We start from the raw sequence: 22,753 nt of genomic DNA on the forward strand, positions 1-22,753 counted from the left end.
GGCTCAGTCCTACACGAGTGAAAGGTTCGTTCAATGATTGTGGGCAGATTGAACCCCAGAGGTTTGGATGAAGGGGATCTTGTTTCAAAGTTCAGGGCGCTGGAGGACTGTCTTTATTCCTGCAGCAGCCCTTCAGCCAAATGTGCAGCTGATGCAGCTGGCTGAAAAAAACCAAACAGGCAGAGGACCAGCAGACTCCTCACAAGGTGCACAAAACCTTGTTCGAGGGTCTCCAACTGACAGTTTTCTAAGTCATTAGAGCCAACTAGTGCTGAGGCTTTGTGGTGAGTTTTCAACAGCTGCAGATCGGTCGCAGTAATATCCTCCACACAGGCGCCATAATAGCAAAAGGCACGGCCACCATGTTGGACCGTAGAGGTGCCCACAACCACACTGTGGACAGGCATGGCTTTGAGGAGATGGCAGATGATGTGGACCTCAGGGGCAGTACAGCATTTGAGGTTGGAGATGCAGCCGTCGAGGCAACAGGAGGAGCTGCAGCAGTGCTCGAGACAGAAAAGCCTGGATGCTCAGCTTGATGTCATGCAGGTGTTTGCACTATAGCCAGATAACTGGGAAGAGAAATGGCAAGGGAGCCCAGGAGAGGACACAGCTGACGAGTGAGGTTAGTGAGGCATCCCTGTCAGCCATTCCCCTCCTCAGTGCTGAGTGGCGCCTGGTTTAGTGAGGATGTAGATGGAGCACCACCCTTATTGTCCTTTACCACCACCCACACATCTGGGTTGCAGGTTGCAGACTCTGGACTTTGACCTCACCCCTGAGGAGCGGTCACATCTCATCAGACATAGAGATTGACTGAGACGACAGGCCCTCCTGTAGATGTGGCTGAACTGGTTCCAGTGGAAAGTGGTTTGTGAGCAGCTGGGGCTGAGCACAGAGTGAACGGGGAGCAGGTTTCTCTACTGAGACGCGTAGAGAAGCCAGGTGGTTAGCTTGTGTGGTGGCCATAGATGAAAACTCCAGGATAAGCTCGTCCTTCATCCTAAGGTCTTGCTTCAGTTGTCGGGTATCATCTTGTAAAAGTACGTCAGTAGGTAAAGCCCAGAGACAGCTGTAGCTTCAGGGCAGCAGACAGCTAGCAGACAGGCTAAAAACAAGGCTAGCTAACAAAGCCCTGGTAATAGACTAACAAAGTTTGGAGGTTCGGCAAGAAGACGTCACAGTCTCAACACCACCCAAGAAATAGTAAAGCCTTAGAAAACACATGTGGTTTGTCCTGTTCACACACCTGCCCACTGTGGGCGTTCACAGGGATGTTTGCTGGCAAACTCTTTATAATAAAGGGAACCCGATAAAGAGAAATGTGAATATTGTGGGGAAGATGAAATAAGAGAACATTTTTTAATGTCACTGTCATAAAAATGCAGATTAGAGACAGCAACTTATTCCAATCTTAAACTGTATATGACTGATATACTGAACAGTGAAAGATGTCAGGACATCTACTAACACACACTGCTTGTTCTAGAGTACATTATGTGATGTCTTTGAGGGCAGGGGCATAGTGCGGTAACGTGTTTGTGCAACAACCACAAGAGTGTGGGAGGAGACAGCGGTGAGAGCTGTGCAGCAAACAGCACAAACAGTGAACAAAGCAACAGTGTGTGCATGTTTGAGGGTTCCTGCAGTGGCAGACGTGATAAAAACTCAGACGCTTTGGTGTTTGGAGTAAAAATCTGCCAAAATCAGCTCTGTGATGACCTCCTGCAAAAAAGGGAGGAGCTAAAACGGCCTCTCTTGAGGATTATTCTGGTGCGTGCTACATACCAGCTGTTGGCAGTAAAGTCCAACACTGTCTGTTGTAGACCATGTGGGTCTGCCCACACCTCCCCATATGAACTCTAAGGGTCTGTTTGTTGGGTAAGCAGCGATCCTGGAGCAGGGCTTTGAATTTCAGGTGAGCTGCTCTGATGTCACAAACAACACAAACTCTTTTTGTGCTCGTTTCCCTTCAACCAGCAGCTTCTGACTGTTCTGTTCAATCGTTTGTCTAAACGTCTCGGTCACATCTTTGCTGTGAAGCTCTGTGGACTCAAAACCTCAACTTCTGTGGAAGCCTTTCTTCTTCCTCTACAAGGAACCAGATTTTCTTCCTGTCAAAGGTTATTGGTGTTACTGGTTAAATCAACCACAGGTAGCGTGATGATGATGAGAGGAGATTTACTGCAGAACTGTCTGAAAACAAACCACACGAGTAGGGATGGGTACCAGTATCTGGTGCCATTATTGCACCAGTTCTGACATAAACTGTAGTAACCAGACCGAAAACCAGCACACATTTCGGTGCTTTTATTTTTTCCTGAGACGTCACACACTTTGGATTCTATCCAATCATTTTACCTTTCCGAGGATAGTAGGCGGGCCCAGGTACGTACGTTCTTTTAGAGCAGAGCTACAGATTAAAAATGCCCAAGGCGAAGTGGTCAAAAGTCTGGCTGTACTTCACAGCAAAATATGCAAACTCAGCAGCAACAAGTGCTTTAAGCTGATACTGTGATACTGTCAAAGGAGGTAACACCTCGAATCCGATGAAACACCTGGTGACGCATAGCGTTTTTTTAAAAGCCGAGAAATGCGCCGTATTTGATAGCTTGCTGCGAGACCTCACACATCTACTGCGGGTGTGGTGCCTGTTATCGGACCCAGAGTTAGCAACATCCCCCAAAAACCCGAAGAGGAGAGTCCTGGCCCCTAGCCCTGCCAGTGTAGCAGGAATGATGAGGATGATGATGCAGCAGCAGCCGTTCTTCTCTGCGTGAGGAGCTTAATGTTGTTCGTGTGTAATTTACGTTGAGTAGGCTAACCACGTTATTACATTAATGCATGTAAGGTGAACTAGCAAACATCATCATAGCTACATGCGGCTGTCTTCTTGTTTGATGGCAGATACTCCCTTCACCCTGGCCAAAAAGGCTAAAATGACCAAAGAAAAAGTGGAAAACAGCTAAACATGAGAGGTTTTTGGACAAAGTTTGTGTTTTTTCCATTGTTTAAGCACTGCTTCCAGCCAAGAGTGATACCATATATGCCCCATAGCTGCAGAAAAGGCACACATTGTTATATTTTTACAAAAAAACAGCTGAACATGAGAGGTTTTTGGACCAATTTTGTGTTCTCCATTCTTTAAGCACCGGCACCGTTTCAAAAGTACCGGTTTAGCACCGGTATCGGATAAAACCTAAACGATACCCATCCCTACACACGAGAGACAGCAGACTGCCAAACCACCGTTTCCTGTCAAACTAGCATCACTATCAGCAGAAGGTGCTGAAGAGGACACAGAAGAAACAAACGCTCTGATTCAAATCCTCATGAAAGGAAGAAAACAACACAAAGACATGATTCTGTGTGTGTGGGTTCCCGTAACTACATGACTGTCGTTGGTTTCCTACGACACAGACAGCAGCTTTGTAGTCAGACACAAACATTACAGCACAATGTGTTGCTTCATGATGGAAACCACAGCTCGTGTTTTGTAATGTGTTCCTCTCACAGCAGCAGCCACAGGAAGTCGCCATCAATAACAAACCCGTCAAAATAAAAGTGTCTGTTCTGCTTGTTAGGCAGTGTAACACTGTAGGCCACACAAGTCTGACAGGTGGCAGCTGGGCTGTTCACATATACATGTTTCACTGTAAGAAGTAACTGTTAATGCTTCATAAAGAAGTTCAATACCTTAGAAACTCACAGGGTGCTGTGCTGAGCTGTGATTGGGCGATAGTTAGGCACTAGTGGGAACATGGCCAATGAGGCTTTGTGTTACTTCTCTGTGGATTAACGTGACCATGAAATGGGAAACATGTTCAAGTAAACAGGAAGTTTTGTGTTTTGGTTTAAAAAAGCTGTTAAATAAAAACGTGTTAATTTCAGTTGTTCTGCAGGATTTTCTAAGAACAGTGTTTAAAGTTTCTGCTTTGTCCTGTTCTTTCATTCACTTTGTACACATCAGTAATGTTGGTGAAAACACTGAAGTCAAAGCTGATTATTCCTTTCACACCAGACATTTGTGGGATTATAAGAACAAAAAGCTGTTTTTATTCTGAAGTGATGATATGACCAAACTAATGAGGAACATACAGACTGAGGTCACATATGGAGCTGGGATGTTGCACAAAAACATACCAGAGTAAATGTGAGACTTACCGTACACTGTGAGCTTATATGATGATTTCCTGTTTCCTTTTCCTGTTTTAGAGTCAATGACATAACTCCCTGAGTCGTCCCTCTGCAGCTCTGTGAGTGTAAAGAGTCCAGAGTTTCTGTCCCACTGAAGTCTGTTCATGTAAATGTCCTCTGATATGTCAAATATCCCGCCTTTCACATCAGCAATAGTCGTTCCTCCATATGACAGATATCCTTTCTCCAGCACAGAGTCAGGTAGAGTGATGTTTCCTCCCACAGTGCCCGTCAGGTTCTTCTTCACTTCCTCAGAAGCAGAAAATCTCATCACTGTAAAATATGAAGAGATCCAACAGTCAGTGAGAACTTTAATGAAAGTGATCAGAGATCTTACAAAGAGCCACAGAAAGTAAGTGAGGATCAAATCCAGGCAACATGAAGCACGAGGAGGGTGAAGCTGATACATGTGAGCTGCATCAGTGACAGGAGGAACTCAGCCTCACACATTTTACACCAATCACAACAACTTCTTACTTTTTGATCTGGTTGTGACAAACTAAACATTTACAGCTGCAAAAAGGTCGTTGGTGTCGAATAATGTTCAAATGTCATGAAGCCACATTTTATTCACAATAGAAGATAGAAAACATTTCACATGTTTAAACTGAGAGAGCTCATTTTTAATCTGATGGCAGCAACACGTCTGTAAACGCTGGACGGGGTCATGCTTCCTCTGCAGACGTGCAGACTGATCAACTTGTTTCTGAGAAACTCGGCCTCTCGAAGACTACGTCCAGACGTACACGGGTATTTTTGAAAACGGAGATTTTCTGTTTCCGATTACAAAAAGAAATCCCGTCCACACGTAAACGCCGAAAATGAAGGAAAACGCTGCTAGGAACATGCCAAAGCAACAGGTGGTGATATATTCCTAACCGTGTAGAAAAGTTGGCCAATCAGAAGTCTAGAAGCCTGGGTGGGAAAGAGTGAACAAAGCTGGGGCAGAGAAGCAGAACTGAGTCCTGTGTGTGGAGGGACAGTAACTGTGTGTATGTAAGCATTTAAACACTGCAGAGAGTAAAATTAACAGTATTCTGCGTAAGTCCGCTATTGCAAAAAATTGATTTCACCGAAACAATAACGTGGCGCACAGTGTGACGTCAAAATATGCGCACACCTTTGACGCCGTTTTCCTCGTCCACACGTAAACGCAAAAACTGAGTTTTCAAAAATCTCCACCCTGGCCGGAGTTTTTAAAAGTCTCAGTTTCCTGTGACCGAAAACGCCGTTTACATGTGGACGAAAAGTGGAAACGCAAAAATACCCGTGTACGTGTGGACGTAGCCTGAGAGCGTGTCCAAATTCATGGGCTGCATCCTCCTGAGGACGCATTTGTAGACCGATTACGTCACAGCGACGCGACGAAGGCTGTCCCAATTCGTAGACTCCTCCGAATGCAGCCGACAAACGCGTCCTCCTTTTCCCCGAATTTGAGGGATGGGTCGGGTGTGTCCTTCGTGGCCCACCATATCCCAGAATTCATAGCGCGTCTCAGCCAATTCCAGTTTTTAAAAATGGCGGCCGCTACTAAGTTTTAAACAAAATAAACTCTTCTGTAGCTGTGTAAACTTCAAATATCTGCTCGGTTTATAAAGATGTTGCATATTTGCTAGTGACGTGCGATACCACTGATTTCTTTTCCGATCTGATACCAAGTAAAATCCGGGCTGATATCAACGATACTGATCTGATACTTTGTACAAAAACATTTTTTTACTGTATCTTTTATTGTATCTCAAATTATAGCTTCATAATGATTACAGGACATCAGGTTACTTGTTCTTGTCACTCAATGATGCAGAATTATTATATAGAAATAAATAAATAAAACTCTGAAGTTGTGCCTATTTGAACATGTTGCCTGCAGCACAAAAGGACTGTGACAGACGTCTGTCTCGCCCTGGCAGCACCTGTCCTTCTCCTCCTCTTCAGTTCGCCTCAACATACGCTCGTCATATTCTGTGATATGATTTACTCTGAGGTGTCTGACGAGGTCAGTGGTGTTGCCACAACACCTCACTGTCGTGCCACATGTATGTTTGCACATAACTCCATTTACGCTCAGCCATTGTTGAGAGTGCGCACGCCGGGGCTGCCACACAGTTATACAGCCGTATTTCGCACATGACTATGAAAGGCAGAAGAGGAAGTAGTTCGTTCGAATGTAGACAATCCAAATGGTATAGTTTCTTTCCACTTTGTTCCTGTAAATAATAAACTAAAAAATTACCCAAAATTAATCAAATATCGATATTTTAATATGAGAATCGATTCTAGAACATAAATTACTGGTATGGGAGGAATCTCACAAAAGTTTGTCTTAATTTTTTTTCTCCCATGTCCCTTGCGGGGCTCCGTACTTTTGCGGTTTTGCTTCCACCACGAAAAAAACCAAACCCCATCACACTTCATGCACAGCTCTCTCTCAGTGTATTTCAAGAACAGTTTTCCATCTAAGAATCTTTTTTCTGCATTATTTGCTGCTTATTATGCACCTGTCTACTGTTGTGTTGTCATGTTTCGTCTGTGTGCAGGCAGGAGAAGGACCCAAACGCAAAACTCACGACAACAAAATTAAACTCAAAAAGCTGCTTTATTGCAGAATGGCATGGAAAACTAAACCAAACTGGGACATGGATAAACTGACACGCAGGGAAACACAGCCATGAGGGAGACTACGACACACAGGGCTTAAATACACTGAGGGATAACGAGGGAAAGAGAGACAGTAGGAGAGCACAGCTGGGAGTAATCAGGCTGGACGAGACAAGGGAAGCGAAACTAGAAACACTGACATGAGACACGGACCTTCAAAGTAAAACAGGAAACACGCTGACCGAACTCTAAACATGTAAACTTCACAGCAACTGGGGAGACAGAACATAGGGACCTGAAACATGGTACAGAAAGGCACAGTAGACACAACATGTAACACAGGGAAGCCACATTACAAGAACTAAGCCTATGATAACCATAACTGAAACCTAGGGAACAGCACAACCCACATGAACATAATGAACTCGCAGGGAAAGAGAAAAACTAAATACAGTGAACATAGAAACACAAGACCTCTTCAAAATAAAACAGGAAACATAAGACACAGACATGAAACACATGAAGGGCAAGGGAGACTTAACAGGGGTTGGAGGACACAAGGGGAATCTAATAACAAAGAACTATAACAACCTAGGCATGATAAAAAATGAACTTAGAAAACCTAAAGGGCTTAATCATAAACTAAAACTCCAAAACGCTGGGTCATAAGACCCAGGATCGTGACATGTGTACAGCACTGTCGGCTGCTGTTTTATAAAAACTTCATTGTATTTAAATGACTTCCAACAAGAAAGCTTAATTTCTGCTAATTATCATAATTGATTAATTTTAATTCAGATTGGAACTAAGCCTGAACCAAGATATGAACCCCAAGTTGTCCTCCAATGCCTTCATCAGAGTTACTGTGTGTGAATGTAGTTTAGTTTGCACTTGTGTTTAGAAGTGGTTGCATGAGTGGGTGTGAATGGGTGAATGAGGCATGTTGCATAGAGCGCTTTGAGGAGAGTAGAAAGCGCTGTATAAGAACCAGTCCATTTACCATCAGGTAAACTTCAGATGTTCATGGTCTTCAGTTTTTAAGGTTATCTGCTATAAAAGGCCAGAACAGGAAAATCTCCTTCATGTTTTTCTGTTTTATCCTGAGTTACTTTGACACAAAGGCCTCTGCTGTGATGTCACACCTCTGATGAAGTATCATTCTTCTTTTTATAGATAAATACAGCACTTCCTCGCTGTTACGTGGTTCACATTTTGCGGCCTCGCTGTTTCGCAGATTTTGTTTGGTGCAATTCTGCATGCTTTTTTGTTTTTACAGTCATTGTGTTCTGCATGTTGATTGGCTGTAGACCATCGTCAATCTATCTCGTGCTGCGTCTCCTGTACTGTATGTTTGTAAGTTTTCTCCCCAACAAACACAATGTCGATGAAACGTCGGCACTTGCAGGTTCCTTTGGCTTCATTCTACAACACTGAACTTATTTTCCTACCAAGGTTTGAACTTTGAGTGTTTAAACAAGAGAAGGAAAGTGAAAATGTTCATGTCTGTCTGAGAAAAGTGCACAAAGTGTGTAGTGAGTGGTTTTAGAGCCTTAAACCATCTATAATAATTAGTGATGTGCGGCTCGATCCTGAAATATCGATTCCTCCGATACCAATCATTTATGTTCTAGAATCGATTCTCACATTAAAATATCGATATTTTAGTAATTTAGAGTAAATTTGTAGTTTGTCATTAACAGGAACACAGTGGAAAGAAACTATAACATTCGGATTGCCTACATTCAAAGGAACTACTTCCTCTTCCGCCTTTCATAGTCATGTGCGAAATACGGCTGTATAAATGTCTCGCAGCCCCTTGGCGTGCGCACTCACAACAATGGCTGAGCGTAATTGTGCGGATGTATTTTACCAGCTGAGCCGTGGTTTGCAATAAATGTGGCAAAAAAAGTGAGGTGTTGTGGCCATACTTGCCAACCTTGAGACCTCAGAATTAGGGAGACATTCAAAAGGGCTGTTTGGGCGGATAAATATATTTTACAGGGTTTATTTATCGGATAAAATACGTTAAATGTCACCGGTAATTTTCGCCGGCCCGGAAACAGCGGGGGTGTCCAAATTCAGAGGCTGCTTCCACCTGAGGACCCGCCCTTCGCGGTCTAAAGAAAGCCGGGTAGTACGTCACGAGCTCCCTCGGTGGAGTGAAACTCTGCCGTCTGCTCCTTGCTGTCTAAAATATAACCGGACACTGACGTAAACTCTTCTGTTTAATCAGTTTTCTGTTTGACGTTTATTCAGCTGTGTGAAAACCCCGGAGGAACCCTCCCGAGGGAATAATAAAGTTTAATTTAATTTAATCTAATCTAATAACTTTAATCTCAGCCAAACCGATTTACTCACGAACAAATAAAACACTGAAAAAGCCAAACAAGAACATTTTTAAGTTATCAAAGTGACTTGTACATCATGTTTAACCCGAGTGGTGAAAGACCGCGGGGGTTTGAAGACGATGTGTCGGTCGGCTCAGATATTTGAAGTTTACACAGCTACATTCTCACCTGAAAATATGTTAAAAGTTTTTTTGCGACCCAGAAAGAGAAATAAGAGTGATATTAAAACTAAGTCGCTGCCGTCATTGTTGGAAACTGGAATTGGCTGGGCCGCGCTATGAATTCTGCGATATGGTTTTTCAACTTTGTTGTCCGGGTGGAAAATCTGGAGAAAGGTGGGATTCTCCCAGAAAAATCGGGAGGGTTGGCATGTATGGTTGTGGCAACATCACTAACCTTGTCAAACACCTCAGAGTAAATCATATCACAAAATATGACGAGCGTATGTTGAGGCGAACTGAAGAGGAGGAGAGGGACAGGTGCTGCTAGGGTGAGAGTCTCTCACGGAGTCCTTTAGTCCTCCAGGCAGGCAACGTGTTCAAATAGCACACAACTTTAGTTTTTTTATTTCTATATGATGAACTCTGCATTATTAAGTGATAAGAAGAAGGTATTCTGATGTCCTGTAATCATTATGATGCTATAATTTGAGATACAATAAATAAAATCCGTTTTGTACAAAGTATCGGTATCGGATCAGTATCGTCGATACCACCCTGAATATTACTTGGTATCGGATCGGAAAGGAAATCAGTGGTATCGCACATCACTAATAATAATTTAAAAATAAAAAATAAAGTTTGCTACTTTGCGGATTTCACCCATTGTGGGTTATTTTTAGAACGCAACTCCCTCGATAAACGAGGGACCACTGTATATTAAACATATAAAAATATGGACATGTACTCATAAATGATCAGAATTATAATATTTCTGACTGTCTGAGGCAGAATTTCCTCGATTCAAATGGAATTGAATTGATTCTAGACGATATCCAGCCTTTGGCTACGTGCACACGTACACGGGTATTTTTGAAAACGCAGATTTTTCTATGTGTTTGCACCTTTCGTCCACACGTAAACGGCGTTTTCAGTCACTGAAAACAGAGATTTTCAAAAACGCTTACAAAGGTGGAGATTTTCAAAAAACGGAGAAAACGCAGCGTCAAAGGTGTGCGCCTATTTTGACGTCACACTGTGCGTCACGTTATTGTTTTGGTGAAATTAATTTCTACGATGGCGGACTTACACAAAATACTGTTACTGTTAACCCTCTGGGGTCTCCGGACGCGCTGGCGCATAAAAATCACATGACCAATTTAAGATGACACAGCTGCAGCGAGTCAGAGTCTCCATTTCAACTTGGGTCAAAAGTGCAGACTTCACACTACATACCAGTTTTTGAATTGTGTCGATGGGCCACGTAAAACCAAAATTGTGATAAAACATACACGCAATGTTTTTATTCTGAACAAAACAGCGGCGTTTACAGCGGGAAGGACGGTAAAAACGTCATTTACGGACAGCGCTAGCAAACACTCTCCGCTTGCGAGCGAAAAAAGAAAAAGAAAAAGCACCCCTTCCCTATTGGTGTTAGAGTTTACCAGGTCAGCCAATCAACAAATTGATAAGGCAACATGTGACACTTGGTTGTTTGGGGAGAAGGGGAAGTTTTTAGGAGTGACACCCGCGATGGAAAGCAGGCGAGCAAAAGAAAGAGAGAGAGCGAGTTTTCATATGTGAGACATTAGTGACATTCAGCGTGTTTGGAGGCTGTAGTTAGTGTGTTGTGTAGTTATTGTTTTGTATTGTGTGTCAGTTAGACTGCTCAATTTCACACTTTCTCCAAACAAAGCCGTCACAGGCAGATTCCAGTGTAAACGCTGTTCCCACATGGAAAACTGGACTGATGCACCTCCTGCTGTCAGACCTGCAGGTTCAGGCCTGTGCTGTTCTCCTCCGTCTTATACTGAACAAACTATTTTTTTGGACCGGCACAAATAATTTGTGTGCCTTCTTATTTGATGCAGCACAGCTGATTGTTCTGTAAATAGATTTAAATGGTTATATAAAAACGCCTGAGGCCTTGGCTGCATTTTTAGGTAAATAGTACCATATAACTTAGTTGTTTGCAAAACTTGTGCATAATTTTTTAGAAATGTACAATTTCTATTTGCCTTTCAAGTTGTGAAAATGATTCGTTAAACATGTTTGTGGGTTTTACAGTAAAAAATAACTTTTTTCTACTCTGATTTTGAATTTTTTTGTCTGAATTTAGATCTTCTGTGCTAATATAGTATACCAAAATGAAAAAAATAACTTTTTTAATAAATAACTATTTTAAAAGGTGAAATATAGAGGTAAAAGTAGTCAAAAAACGGCCAAATATACCCTGGACCACAGAGGGTTAATTTTACTCTCGGCAGTGTTTAAAAGCTTACATATTCATTCATTCATTCATTCATTCATTTCAGGCACAACAAATACATATATTGAACGTAAAGTGCACAAAACAAAAAATTACCTGAAAAGGAGTGGGACGAAGAAAACTTATTAAATCCCACCCCTATACTCATTCATCAACAAAAAAACAATAAGCTTCCCACAGCTACGCCCATCGTTACAACCAAACAAACCATCAAACCATCAACAGCCCCGGGCACATGCAAGCATGTCAACGGCAGCTCACAAACAACAATTAGAACCATCATAACTAAATACAGAATATATATTAATTATAAATTGTGTTACCACAGGTAACAGGCAGTAATAATTACATAGTGACAAACACACATACATACATATATATCTACACACACATGTACATACATACGCACACTTTTTCTTTTTTTTTGGAATCCATACCAGCAATGGTAAGAGAACAGACATTACAGAGCACACTAAAGCATCATTGAGTATACTGTGACCAGACCAACTGTTTGTAGAGGAATTTAAATCTATGAATATTTTTGCATTGTTTCAATTGTAAACTCAGACTGTTCCAGATTTTCACACCACATACAGACACACAAAAACCTTTACGGGTTGTTCGAGTTCTGGGTAATTTGAATTCTCCAAAGCCTCTCACATTATGAACCTTTTCTCGAATTTCAAATATAATTTGTAAATTTGCAGGTAGAAGTTTATTAAAGGCTTTATACAAAATTATGGATGTATTGTAATTAACCAGATCCTGGAATTTAAGTAACTTTGCCTGAAGAAAGAATTTGTGAGTATGATCTAGATAACCAGCCTTGTGAATAATACGCAGTGCTCGTTTCTGTACTGTGACTAATGGATTAGTTGTATTTTTATATGTATTTCCCCACACTTCCACACAATATGTAAGATATGGAAGAACCAGGGTACAGTACAGAGTACGAAGTGCATCTTTATCAAGGAATTGTTTCACTTTGTTCAAAACTCCGAGGCTTCTAGAAATTTTGGTTTTTATGTGTCTGACGTGGGGTTTCCATGAAATTTTGTTATCAATTATAACTCCCAAAAATTTGTTTTCACTCACATTATCAATTGGTACACCTTCACTGATAATTGGTAATTCTATATTATATTTTAAATTACCAAAAAACATTGCTTTAGTTTTATTTATATTTAATGATAATTTATTTATGTCCATCCATTTTTTTATTAATTTTAGCTCCCTGTTTACGGTCATTACAAGATCAGTATAATCATCGCTACTGAAAAATATGTTGGTGTCATCTGCGAACAGTATGAGTTTAAGTACTTGAGAAACATCAAAAATATCATTTATGTATACATTGAAAAGTTTTGGTCCCAACACTGACCCTTGGGGAACACCACATGTAATACCAAGTTTCTCTGAATGGTAATGCCCTATGCTAACATATTGTTCCCGACCCGTTAGGTAACTTTTTAACCAGTTACCAGCTTTCCCTCGAATACCATATCTTTCCAATTTATCCAGTAAAATTGAGTGATTGATTGTGTCGAAGGCCTTTTTGAGGTCAACAAAAATACCAACTGCATATTTATTTCTATCCAGTGTATCAGTAATTTCTTCTACTGCCTCAATTATCGCCATTGAGGTGGTTCTTTGCGTTCTGAAACCATACTGACCAACATTTATTATTTGATGTTTTTCAAGGAATTTTTCTAATCTTGAATTAAAAAGTTTTTCTAGAATTTTTGAGAATTGAGGCAGTAGAGAAATAGGCCTATAATTGGTAAAACTGTGTTTGTCATTACTTTTATATAGTGGTATTACTTTCGCAATTTTCATTTTTTTTGGAAAACAACCGGACTGAAATGATAAATTACAAGCAATATTCAGAATAACCTGTTTAACTACAGACATATTTATGTCATGATAATCCATTGAAGACTTACTTTTACATTTTAATGTGATATTTATTACTTCTTGCTCATTTGTAGCTGAGAGGAACAGTGAAAAGGGATTTGATTTTATATTACTGATATTTTCATTTTTATGACACGGGATGTCCGCTGCTAGTTCAGGGCCAACATTTATGAAGAATTTATTGAACCCATCGACAATATTACTCATGTTGTGATTTTCACCATTTGTATCAATGAAACATTCAGGATATGATGTTCCAGAAGATCCTTGTTTAATTAAGTTGTTTAACACATCCCAAGTTCCTTTTGTATTGTTTTTATTTTCATATAATCTTCTTCTATAATAAAGTTGTTTACTTGTTCTTATAATATCAGTCAATTTATTTCTATATGCTTTATATCTTTGTTCCACTTCTTTTGTTTTTACTTTGATGAACTGTTTATACAGATTGTTTTTCTTTTTGCAAGCATTAATAATTCCTTTTGTGAGCCAAGGACTTTTTATCTTTTTTTTTCTTTGTCTTGTGTTCGTTTACAGGACAATGTTTATTGTACCACATAGTGAAAATATCTAGAAAATTATCATAAGCCTTGTCCACATCTGACTCTTCATACACCGAACTCCAATCTTGTTGTGCTAAATCGAAATTGAAGGCATGAATTGCTTCTTCATTTATTGTTCGCTTTGCTATCATGATCTTGGTATCTATTTTTTTTAAAATCACAGTCACACAAAGTAAAAACTGGTAAGTGGTCAGTTATGTCACAGACAAGCAGGTCCTGTCCCTCCACACAGGACTGCTTTCTGCTTCTACCATTTCCCACCCAGGCTTTACGTCTGGACGGGATTAAAAAACCCCCACACAAAAACAGAAAATCCCAGTTTTCAAAAATACCCGTGTACGTGTGGACGCAGCCTTAGTCAGCTGTGTTTCCATCTCCCTTACTGCCACTCTGTCTATTTAAGTGCTCCGTCTTCCTTCGTTTGGTGTCAGGTCATCTGTCTGCTTCCTGTTTCCTGGAGCTTATTTCACGTTTTCAACTATCAGTTTTTCCAGGCTCATGTTTAGGATTGTTCATGGTTTAGGTAATAAATGGTAAATGGCCTGTATAGCGCTTTACTTAGTCCCTAAGGACCCCAAAGCTCTTTACACGTTCAGTCACCCACCCATTCAAACCCACAAAGATGTCATGCACATGCAAAAGCAGCCAATATCAAATAAAACTATACAGGTCAAATCTGTCAGCACAACCAGCTCGAGGAAGTTTTCACACTAAAAAACTGTGATAACTGTGAGCTGTGCATTAAAGTTACACAGTGTGGATGAGATACTGGAGCTTGTAGGCACATCGTGCATATTTACATGTTCCTGCTGATACAAGATATTAAAGGTTTTATCTGCTGGAAATACAAACACAACCAAACATGGTGTAAAGACTACGAGGTGCTTCTGTTGAAGAAAGACGCGTTATTTGTACCGTCGTCTTTCTTACAGTGTTTCATGTTTACTGAGTCAGAACCAGGAGGAGACTCTGAACTGGATGCAGCTCTGGATCGATGCTTAATGGCTTCTAATGTAATATTCATGTCTGCTACATCCTGTTCAGGACTCAGAGTTAGAACATTTATAACCTTCCTCAATTTCAATGGCAAACAGAGGAAGCTGTGTCCTGTAATAACACTGAGTATTAGTCTGGCTGTTGCTTGGTGATAACACAATCAGCTGTCAGTGACCAGCAGGCCAAAGAAGTGTTGGTAGTTTCCTGTTAGGCCCAGAGTTTGGTTCTCTTTACAGTCTAGTTAGTATTATTTTACTTAGATTTCTCTGTGTGTGTGTGTGTGTATATATAGAGTTTCAACATTTTTATTTTTAAACTTTAGATATAAACAAAAAAAGAAAAATAACACTCACACTCTACTTTCACACACCAGACGCCACAACCACCAAGCTGCTGAAAGCCAGCTGGTGAGAGGAAGGATTTAATGTCCGACAATATTTTCACGGACCGGCCTTTAAGATGTCGCGGATAAATACGACAAATTAAAATGATCCGACCGAGACAGAAACTGGTGTTCTGTAAATATAATAATAAACACAAATTCACTGTGTAATTGTGTAACTTTATTAGCAGCGTCCTCCTGAAATGGGCGAACAACACTGAGTGTAACATCCTCCTCTCTGCCCCTTAATGGTCTCTGGTCACTATGGTAACAGGTAATCATTTCTTTCAAAATAAGACACGACTACAACACGGGAAAGACCCGGGGAAACAGAGTTAACGATAAAAGCCATGAAAACCGTAAATTTCACACCCGAGCCTCAACTCTCCCGGCCCGGTACGGGTCCCTGACCCAGGGGTTGGGGACCGCTCTAATAGACCATAAGTCACTTTTTTTTAAGATGCCAGTTTAACCAGTCTTCACAGGGAGGGGCTGCTTTTCCCGCCAGTGTCTTAGCAAAACATTTTTTTAGAAGTAAGTTCAGTATATTTTTAGTCACATTTTAATGTTTGTTTAACTTTTATTTTTCTGTTTGAATCGTTCTTATTCCGGACGCTTTATTAAGAATTTGAATAAACAAAGTCCAAACTGAACTAAACTAGAGGTTCTTTTTATTTTAGCTTTGATTCGGACTCCAGTCGAATCATCTGAAGCTTTATGACGAACGACGCTGTGCATGTTTTTGAATCGGTTCTTTCAAACTTCAGCTCATGAAAACTGGTTCCTGCATCTTTGCTGTGACTGATGACCTTCACTGCTTCACCTTTTCTGTCCACATAAATGTTCCAACATGTTTACTGTAAAATATTATGAGTGACAACATCAGATCATCAGGTTACTTCTGCATCTCCATAGTTCAGCTAATGTGGCGTTTGGTTTATTGGTGTAAACACACCAATAAACCAACAAAAGTAATTTGATTATTTACTCTCTGCTTTTTTATTCTACTCACATGTAAGACGGAACAAAACCAAAAAACACAGTTTTGAACCTGAACAGCAAATTTTAAACACCAAAGATCTTCGATATAATTATCTGTGTCCAGTAAAAGTGTATAATTAATGCTTCTGATCATCAGCCGTCCTCAGCACTTAAACTATGAACTTTTGAAAAGAAACGTCTGAACTGAAACTCCGAATATAAAATATTACAAACGGCTCAATTAAAGACAGAGTGTCGCGGTTACAGGTCCTCAAAGATTTTATTAAAACATTTTAAACCTGGACTGTCAGGCAGTTTGATGCTGTTGATCATCGACGTGATCCAACCAAACATCCGTAAGTTTGTACAAAGGCAAAGAAGTCCAACGTCCAAAACTTGAAAGTTTATGGTTCATTTATCCAGTTTGGCGAGCATTAAACAAAGACCCAGTGCATGCTGGTCCTAAACCAGTCCCTTTATTTATAGAAAATGGTCCTGCAGTTCTTCCTGACTGACCGAACAAGATAAACAACAAACCAAAAACATGAAGAAAATTTTAACACAAATAAACTTTAAAATAACCCAAAAATATAAGTAAACCAACAACAAACTCAAACAAATTTCAAAATAATAAAAATAAAGAACAAATAGCTCCAACATCAGGTTTAAGCTCCTTGTTATTCTCATTATATATCCTGCCATTAGGCCTTATTATTAGTAGTTTGAAAATCATTTCCTATCATCTGTGTGCAGACGTGAACTGGGTAAACTGGGATGGACGGTCTTAAGGGAATTACAGCTGGATGGCACAAACGTTTCTGCAGCTGAACGCAGAGTGTTTAACTCTCCAGAGAGCATCAAGCACCAAATTAGGCAACATCTGTGATCTTTCTCAGAGTTAAAGTCACGATCTTGGATTGATTTTTGATCAATCTCTGACTTTCGATGCTCACATCGAGTCTGTGATCTGCTTTTGTTTTATCCATTTAATCAAGTGTTGAACCAAACACGTTTTATTTCTTCTAAATGTGATGAATGTGTGTTTGTAACCTTCTCACAGTCATATATTTCCTATTCTTACTGAGACCTCTGCTGCGCTTTAATCTGCACGATCACCAGTTAATCTCACTGCTGTGTGTTTATGGACTGTGGCAGGAAGCCGGAGCAGCGAGAGATAAGTCACGTAAGCACAGGACCAAAGAACTATTGCATGTTTTAATATTAGTTTCTATGTTTTTTGTTCTTTGCTGCACCAAACTGCATGAAAGCTGGAGTAAAAATAAAGTTTCACTGATTATAAAGTGGTGTTCCTCAGGGTTCTGTTCTTGGTCCTCTGCTGTTCATTAACAGCCAAATATCCTTCAATAATCCTGCAGCTGACAGATATTTAAAATACCAACAAGTGCACACAGTCCCACACGAGTGTATGAATATGACCTGGATACAAGTGAGACCGATGATCAGTCCAAGTATCAGAGCTTACTGTGAGAGAGTAAAGACTACAGGAGGACAATGAGAACTTTTCCTCTTAAAGATGTTAAATGTGTCATGAAATGAATAGAAATGGAAGAACTAAATACATAAATCTGTATGTGAGAAACAGCACGTTGCACTTTTAAATCTGTGTTTTGTTGGTTAATAAAAAATAAACCTGCAGTTTAAACACTTGCAGCTCATCGAGAGTCGCTCTGTGAAGCTGCTTTAATAGAAACCTCTTAGTGACGAGGCCGCTCGTTTCTACTGTTTTTCTACTTTGACCTGTTTCACGGACGCAGCCCGTGTACGTGTTAATCTGTAGATCATCGTCTTCATGTAGAAGAGGATTTCTATATAAATAACACTGAATTGAAAATGATAAAACACTTTAAACGCAAAGTGCTGCACACTGGAAGTAAATAACCAAACTACAGTTAGTCTCTGCGAGCATCACAGCCCGTCTCATCTCTGTCACAGTGAAATGCAGCTGCTGTAAACTCACCAATCAGAAGGACAATAAGTCTCATACTTGACTCCATCGCAGAGTTAAACGGAGACGGTCATGACCAAATATCCCTGCTGCTGTGTCTCCTCACAAGCTGTCCGTCAAAGAAACTCTTTTTGAAAACAAGAGGAAAAATATCATAATTAATTCATTTTAATTCAGACTGGAACTAAGCCTGACCCATAGAAGCACTGGCTTAGTGCAAAACGCACCAAGTCTGCAAACAAGCTTCAGCTGGCAGACTCCTCCTCCTATACACGCTATAATGGGAAAACGCCGCGAGGTGAAGAAAACACGAGTCATCATGGGGAACTTTGTAAAAGAACCAGAGGATCTCAGTGGCGCTGTGATGGTGGATGTTACTGTGCTGAGAGTCTGCTGCACTCTGTGAGTTTGAACCATGACTTCAGACGGAATAGAAACACGTGAAAAATGACCTCATAATTTAATTTGCTCTTTATTTCATATTTTAATATATTTTACTTTTGTATTTTCCTACATTTACATCACAGCTGATCTCTGACCGCGTTTGTTCCCCTGCTTCACTTTGCACAGTGTGTGTGTGTGTGTGTGTGTTCTCGCCGGTCATTGTTCAGTTTCCTGTTGGACTCCTGATCTGTTTCACATTAAAGGTCGTATTTCTCAGGCTCCTGCGATTCACTGCTTTCATTCTGGATTTCTGTTTGTCGGATTATTGATAATCGTAAAGATGGAAACACAGCAGTGCTTTAACTGTGAGCAGAGCTGATGCAAACTGGATGATGGAAACAAGGAGCCACTTCATAAAAAAGATTTTATTTCCTCTCCTAAAGGAGATAACAAAGGAAGCACTGAAGCACCTTTCCTTTGTTCCTTACTTCCTTCCTTTCCTAAGTGAGCCAGCTCGTTTACTGCTGTGCTGATGCTTCAGAAACTCGCGTCAGTCTTTGGAAGTGAACAGATTCTGTCACCGATCAGGAACTGAGACATTTGTAAGATCAGTTTGTGGGTCAGAGGCAGGACAGAGGACACGAGGAAGCACAAAACAGAATTGAGGAAAGGTCAGAGGGAAGAGAAAAAAGAGCAAATTTCCTCTTCTGTTTTTACACTGTGGAAGCAAACGTGCCATTTTTAACAGCAGCTGTAAACAAAGATGGCAGCTGCTGCTCCAATAGAACCAGCCTGAGAAACTGGTTTAAAGAACAAACAAGGACATCCTGACTGGTTTCCTGCACGTGACAAACAGCTTTGCTGCTGATGTTCAGCCTCAGTAAGATTAATAAACGTCTCCGTGCTGACTGAAAGCTTCATCAGGCCTCAGTGCTCGACTACAAGCACTCGCTGTGGTCTCATCGATACAAATGATCCAAATAAAAGCGTCCACAGAGCTCTGTTTATTTCAAATGATAAATAAATATTGTTTATGATGCCTGTGATTATAAACATGTCCGAGTCGTGTCACCACGTCAGTGTGACGTCAGCGTGACGAAGCACAAAATATATTTGAAGTCATTTATTCTGAACAAATGCAGTTTGTGGTGGGGCGTGGTCTGCGGCTCCGTGCAGGGAGGGCGGACGCATCTGCACGGCATCCTTAATCACGCCCGCCTAGTTAAAAACACGGGGACTCAGGGGTTTGGGTGTGTTGTGGTGAGATGTAAATAAAGATGGCTCTGAATGATACGCCGTGGTCCCGTCGTGCCTTATTCTCGCCACACAGTTTAAAAACTGTTTCAATTAATTCTCGAGTCCATCAACAGCTGCAGTGACAAATGTTCCTGTTTAAATATAAAATTCACATTAACACACACACACACACACACACACACTGCTCAGGGTCACTCAGCTGAAATCAAACCATCCAAATTACAAAAGAAACAAAGAAGAATTCATTTTGAAATAGTTGATAAAATGCACACAAATACACACAAATACACACAAATACCAGCAATAACCAGGAAAAGCAGTCGACATCCTCTGAGGCCTGCATGGTCCTGCAGCCTGCAGCCTGCACACAGACTTCAGTAAATGCGTTGCTGGACGACTCGTCCGTCTGAAACACAAACACATGTTGACCTCACAGATACAAAAGCAGTGGCTTATGTAAAAAGCGTGGCCCTCGTCTTTGGCCTGGCTGATCATTTTTCTCTGGGACAAAGTAGCTGCTGACGATGGAAGAGAGCAGCAAACAGGATGTGACAGGATGTGGCTGCTCGTTATCTGGGAACAATGAATTAGCTGTACATGCAACAGTGGCACTGGCAGAGTACCTGTAGCAGAAGCTGCAGCAGCATGCCTGCAGAGCTAAACCACATCATGTTTCCTGTTCTGTCAAATGTGGAACGAATGTGCCTCTAACAGAAGCTGCTGTCTGGCTACTCGGTCCGGTCTGGTGTGCCACAGCTCTGCAGAGCCACTGAAGACATCATCAGCTCTGCTTTCATTTCTGCAGCCACGACCACAGCGCACAGCGTTTGTCACGCAGTCTCTGGCTTTCAACCTTTCCACCTGTGGGACGCTGCTCACACTAGATGGAACAGTTCGCACACGTGCAGACCACACAGGTTCACGACTGAGAGCTGTGGAAAAAGCACACCTCCAGTCTTTTTGGAAAGTTGTTGAATTAAAGACGATGTTTGAGGCAGGAGCATCATTGCTCCTCCAGCACAGAGCAGTTTGATGCATCAGCCCACACAGTGTTATAAATATGGACTGTGCTTATTAGAGAAGCGTGCAGCGGTCAGGGCTAAACTCCCACTCAGACCCACCTGTACAACTTTCTATCTGAGCACACGTCCTCCAGTTTTCTGAGAACAGAAACATGATCTGTTTGTTAGAAATCAGTTATTGAAACAGGATGCAGATCAGAGATCTACAGAAATGTTTCGGCCGTTCCAAAAAGCTTTAAATCTACTTCAGATTCTAACGCGGAAACTTGCTTCTTCCGACCACATGAAGACCTGTGACAGTGAGAAACCCTCTGTGAGGCGTCTGGCTCAGTTTCCTCTGTAGTGTTTCAGACTGAGAGCGAGCAGACCTGAGATTATGAAACAGTTCATGCTCCTCATCTTAGTGCACTGACCTTAAGTTCAGTTATTAATGCAGGTTTTTAAAGTGTCTGTTGTTCCTCTGTGCAGACTTCAGCTGGTGTTTGACTTGGACGTGACAGTGAAACTATAAATTATGCAAATTCATTGGAAAAGCAGCAGCTGCTCTTCATAACGGCTGAAACAGTCAATAAAAGAAGAGGAACTGATGGGTCCTTACATCCTGCTGAAGATCAGTGAGCACACTCTTCATCAGCTTTTATTTTTTGGACCAAAACATCGAACATGTGACGCACAAAAAACAAAGGAACGCAAAACAAACAACATGATGTCATTTTAAACGGACTGGTTCTTGTAGCACTCAAAGCGCTTTATACACTTGTGCATTCACCCAAGCACATTTGTGCTTTCTAAGACACAAACACACACACTGTGCATCCGAGAGTGATTTGGGGTTAGTATCTTGCCCAAGGATATTTGGCATATCGAACCACCAACCTTTCTTCACATTTCTTCACATTTCACTGACACACAGAGGAACTCTGCTTCTCTTCCCTCTGAATTCATCGTCTCATTTTTCTGTTAATCTGCACAGAAGCAGTGAAACAAACAGACACAAATATTTAAACTTGGTGTTTATAGGAGAGTTTTTGGGGAGATTTGTTTTGCAGAAGCTCGCTGTGGAAAAAACAGGACATGGAAGAAAGATCAACGTGTCCTGATGTTTTAAACAAGAAAAGGAAGAAACTGAGATTCTGGTTCCTCCCAGTCTCCTGACAAACAGCAGCAGGGACAGTTTCATACATTTCATACTTTTGTGCATATTTGAGGATGAAAAGCTTCCAGCTCTCTCTCTCTTTGTGAGAATCAGATTACATTTACTGGCTGAGAAACACATTCAAACATTTAAGTTATAATCGTATAGGAGTCAGTGTAACTTACAGGTTTGGAGGAAGTTTGGTATATTTTTGTATCTCAGTAGACGTTTAGTGTCTGCTGAAAAAATGCTCTCATTCATCCTCAGGTTACACCCATGCTTACAAAAAATTCCCAAATGCCGTCGTCTCATTGCAGCTGTCTCACGTCACCTGATCTCATCAGATTTCACTGAGAACAATACTTTTTGTATTTAAGCCCGATGTGTCTGCAGGGTCACAGCGAGCAGACGAAAAGACCAAAACACGAAACCTGTTCATTCATTCATCGTTTCCACCTCCACGTGTGAAGGTTTCAGATAAATGTTTGGAGGATTTTTGAGTTTAAACACTGAAGCTGTCAAAGGGCAGCTGCAGGTAGAAGATGGTGTGGATGTAGTGATGGAGAACAGAGGTAACTGGTGA

General features: G+C 41.0%; 1 protein-coding gene across 4 annotated transcripts in view; it reads right to left on the reverse strand.

The window, feature by feature from the left end:
- The window catches only part of LOC113023548 (CD48 antigen-like), an 87,873-nt gene that overhangs the window by 17,650 nt on the left and 47,470 nt on the right, over window positions 1–22,753 (reverse strand). For 2 of the 4 annotated variants that reach the window (XM_026169632.2, XM_080302304.1), the window contains exons 1-2: window positions 18,385–18,649; window positions 4,165–4,470 (exon numbers count right to left, since the gene is read on the reverse strand). The exons of the other annotated variants lie outside the window; for them this stretch is intronic. In XM_026169632.2, coding sequence (XP_026025417.2) covers window positions 4,165–4,470; window positions 18,385–18,421 — 343 coding nt within the window. In that variant the 5' untranslated portion in view covers window positions 18,422–18,649. Of the gene's footprint in view, window positions 1–4,164; window positions 4,471–18,384; window positions 18,650–22,753 lie in introns of those variants that run through there. 4 annotated transcript variants of the gene reach the window in all.

The sequence above is a fragment of the Astatotilapia calliptera genome, chromosome 6, assembly GCF_964374335.1.
Source record: "Astatotilapia calliptera chromosome 6, fAstCal68.1, whole genome shotgun sequence".
Taxonomy (NCBI): domain Eukaryota; kingdom Metazoa; phylum Chordata; class Actinopteri; order Cichliformes; family Cichlidae; genus Astatotilapia; species Astatotilapia calliptera.